Source organism: Numida meleagris, chromosome 26, assembly GCF_002078875.1.
Source record: "Numida meleagris isolate 19003 breed g44 Domestic line chromosome 26, NumMel1.0, whole genome shotgun sequence".
In the NCBI taxonomy this organism is placed as follows: Eukaryota; Metazoa; Chordata; class Aves; order Galliformes; family Numididae; genus Numida; species Numida meleagris.
In genome coordinates this window covers 2,020,623-2,021,839 of record NC_034434.1, presented here as the reverse complement: position 1 = coordinate 2,021,839, position 1,217 = coordinate 2,020,623, and the positions used below count along the sequence as shown (strand labels likewise).

Genomic DNA, 1,217 nt, shown 5'->3' with positions numbered 1-1,217 from the left:
CCTCCCCGCTCGCCTGCTCGGCCTCGTGCAGCTCCTGCATCTCCATGGCCTCGTGCTCCCGCAGCATCGCTTTGCGCTCCGCATCCTTCTGCCCCACGTCCGAGTCCGACAGCTGCGCCGCCTGCAGCGTCCACACCGACTCGGTCTGGTTGGGGTGCCTGCAAGGCGACAGCACGCTGCCACCGCGCCCCGACGCCCCGGGGGGGGTCACGGGCTGGGGGAGGGGGGTTGGGGAGACGCCCCGCCGGGGACCCGTGCGTACTTGTGCTGCAGCAGCAGTGCCCGCTGCACGTCGTCCCGGTACTGCGGATTCAGCTGCCCCTTGTAGATGAGCTGTTCCAGCAGCACCGCGACCACGGCCTGCAGGTTGGTGGCCGCCACGTCGAGCAGCACGACGCCTGCGGGACGGCACCACGTGCACACCGTGTGAGCACCGCGTGAGCACCACGTGCACACCGTGTGAGCACCGCGTGAGCACCACGTGCACACCGCACACCGCCCTGCCCGCGTCCCCCAGCGCGCAGCACGGGGTGCCCACCTCTGTCGAAGGCGCGGCGCAGCTCCTGCAGGCTGTAGTAGGTGAGCAGGGGGTGGTGGCGGCTCCAGGTCCCCTTCGGCCCCAATCTCTCTTCCACCTCCAGCCAGCACCCGGCCTCCATCCAGAATCGCTCCTTCCTGCTGTCCTGCACCAGCTCGTGCAGCTCCACGTAGCCCTGCGGTCACCGCGTGTCACCGCGCGCCCCGAAGCCCGACCCCCCCCCCCCCAGCATTGTCCCCGAGTGGCCTCGTTGGAGCCGGTGGGATGGGGAAGGGTGGGATGGGGAAGGGTGGGGGTCCCGGTGGCCGCAGCACCCACCTGAGGGGTGGCCCTTTGGGCCACGGGCCACCTGCTCCCCACCGCCTCCACATCTTCATCGCTCACCGACGGAGCTGCGAGCGGAGCGGGTGCTGTGTCAGCGAGCCCCGCGCAACCCCGGGGGGGTCTGCAGGGCGTCCCCCCCCACCCCACCCCATCCCACCCCCACCCCACGGCCGCTTGCTGGATGCGTGCCCCCATCTCCCCTTGGCGGCGCCCGGCGCCGGGGCGGGCTGACAGCCCCAGTGCCACGCTCAGCCCCAGTCCCCAGCCCGGGCACCTGGACCAGGATGGGGACACGGCGTCCCCCCGCCTACGGGCCTGGTGTCCCCCGTCCCCATCCCCCGCCTACCTGCTCCCC

At 72.4% G+C, this 1,217-nt stretch overlaps 1 protein-coding gene across 1 annotated transcript in view; it reads right to left on the bottom strand.

Annotated features, from left to right (window-relative positions):
* SLC4A1 (solute carrier family 4 member 1 (Diego blood group)) overlaps positions 1–1,217 on the bottom strand; it is a 6,827-nt gene extending 5,610 nt beyond the window's left edge. The window contains exons 1-5 of the mRNA XM_021377612.1: positions 1,137–1,217; positions 857–930; positions 539–713; positions 263–398; positions 8–158 (exon numbers count right to left, since the gene is read on the bottom strand). Of these exons, the coding sequence (XP_021233287.1) occupies positions 8–158; positions 263–398; positions 539–713; positions 857–930; positions 1,137–1,197 (597 nt within the window). The 5' untranslated portion in view covers positions 1,198–1,217. The remainder of the gene's footprint in view (positions 1–7; positions 159–262; positions 399–538; positions 714–856; positions 931–1,136) is intronic.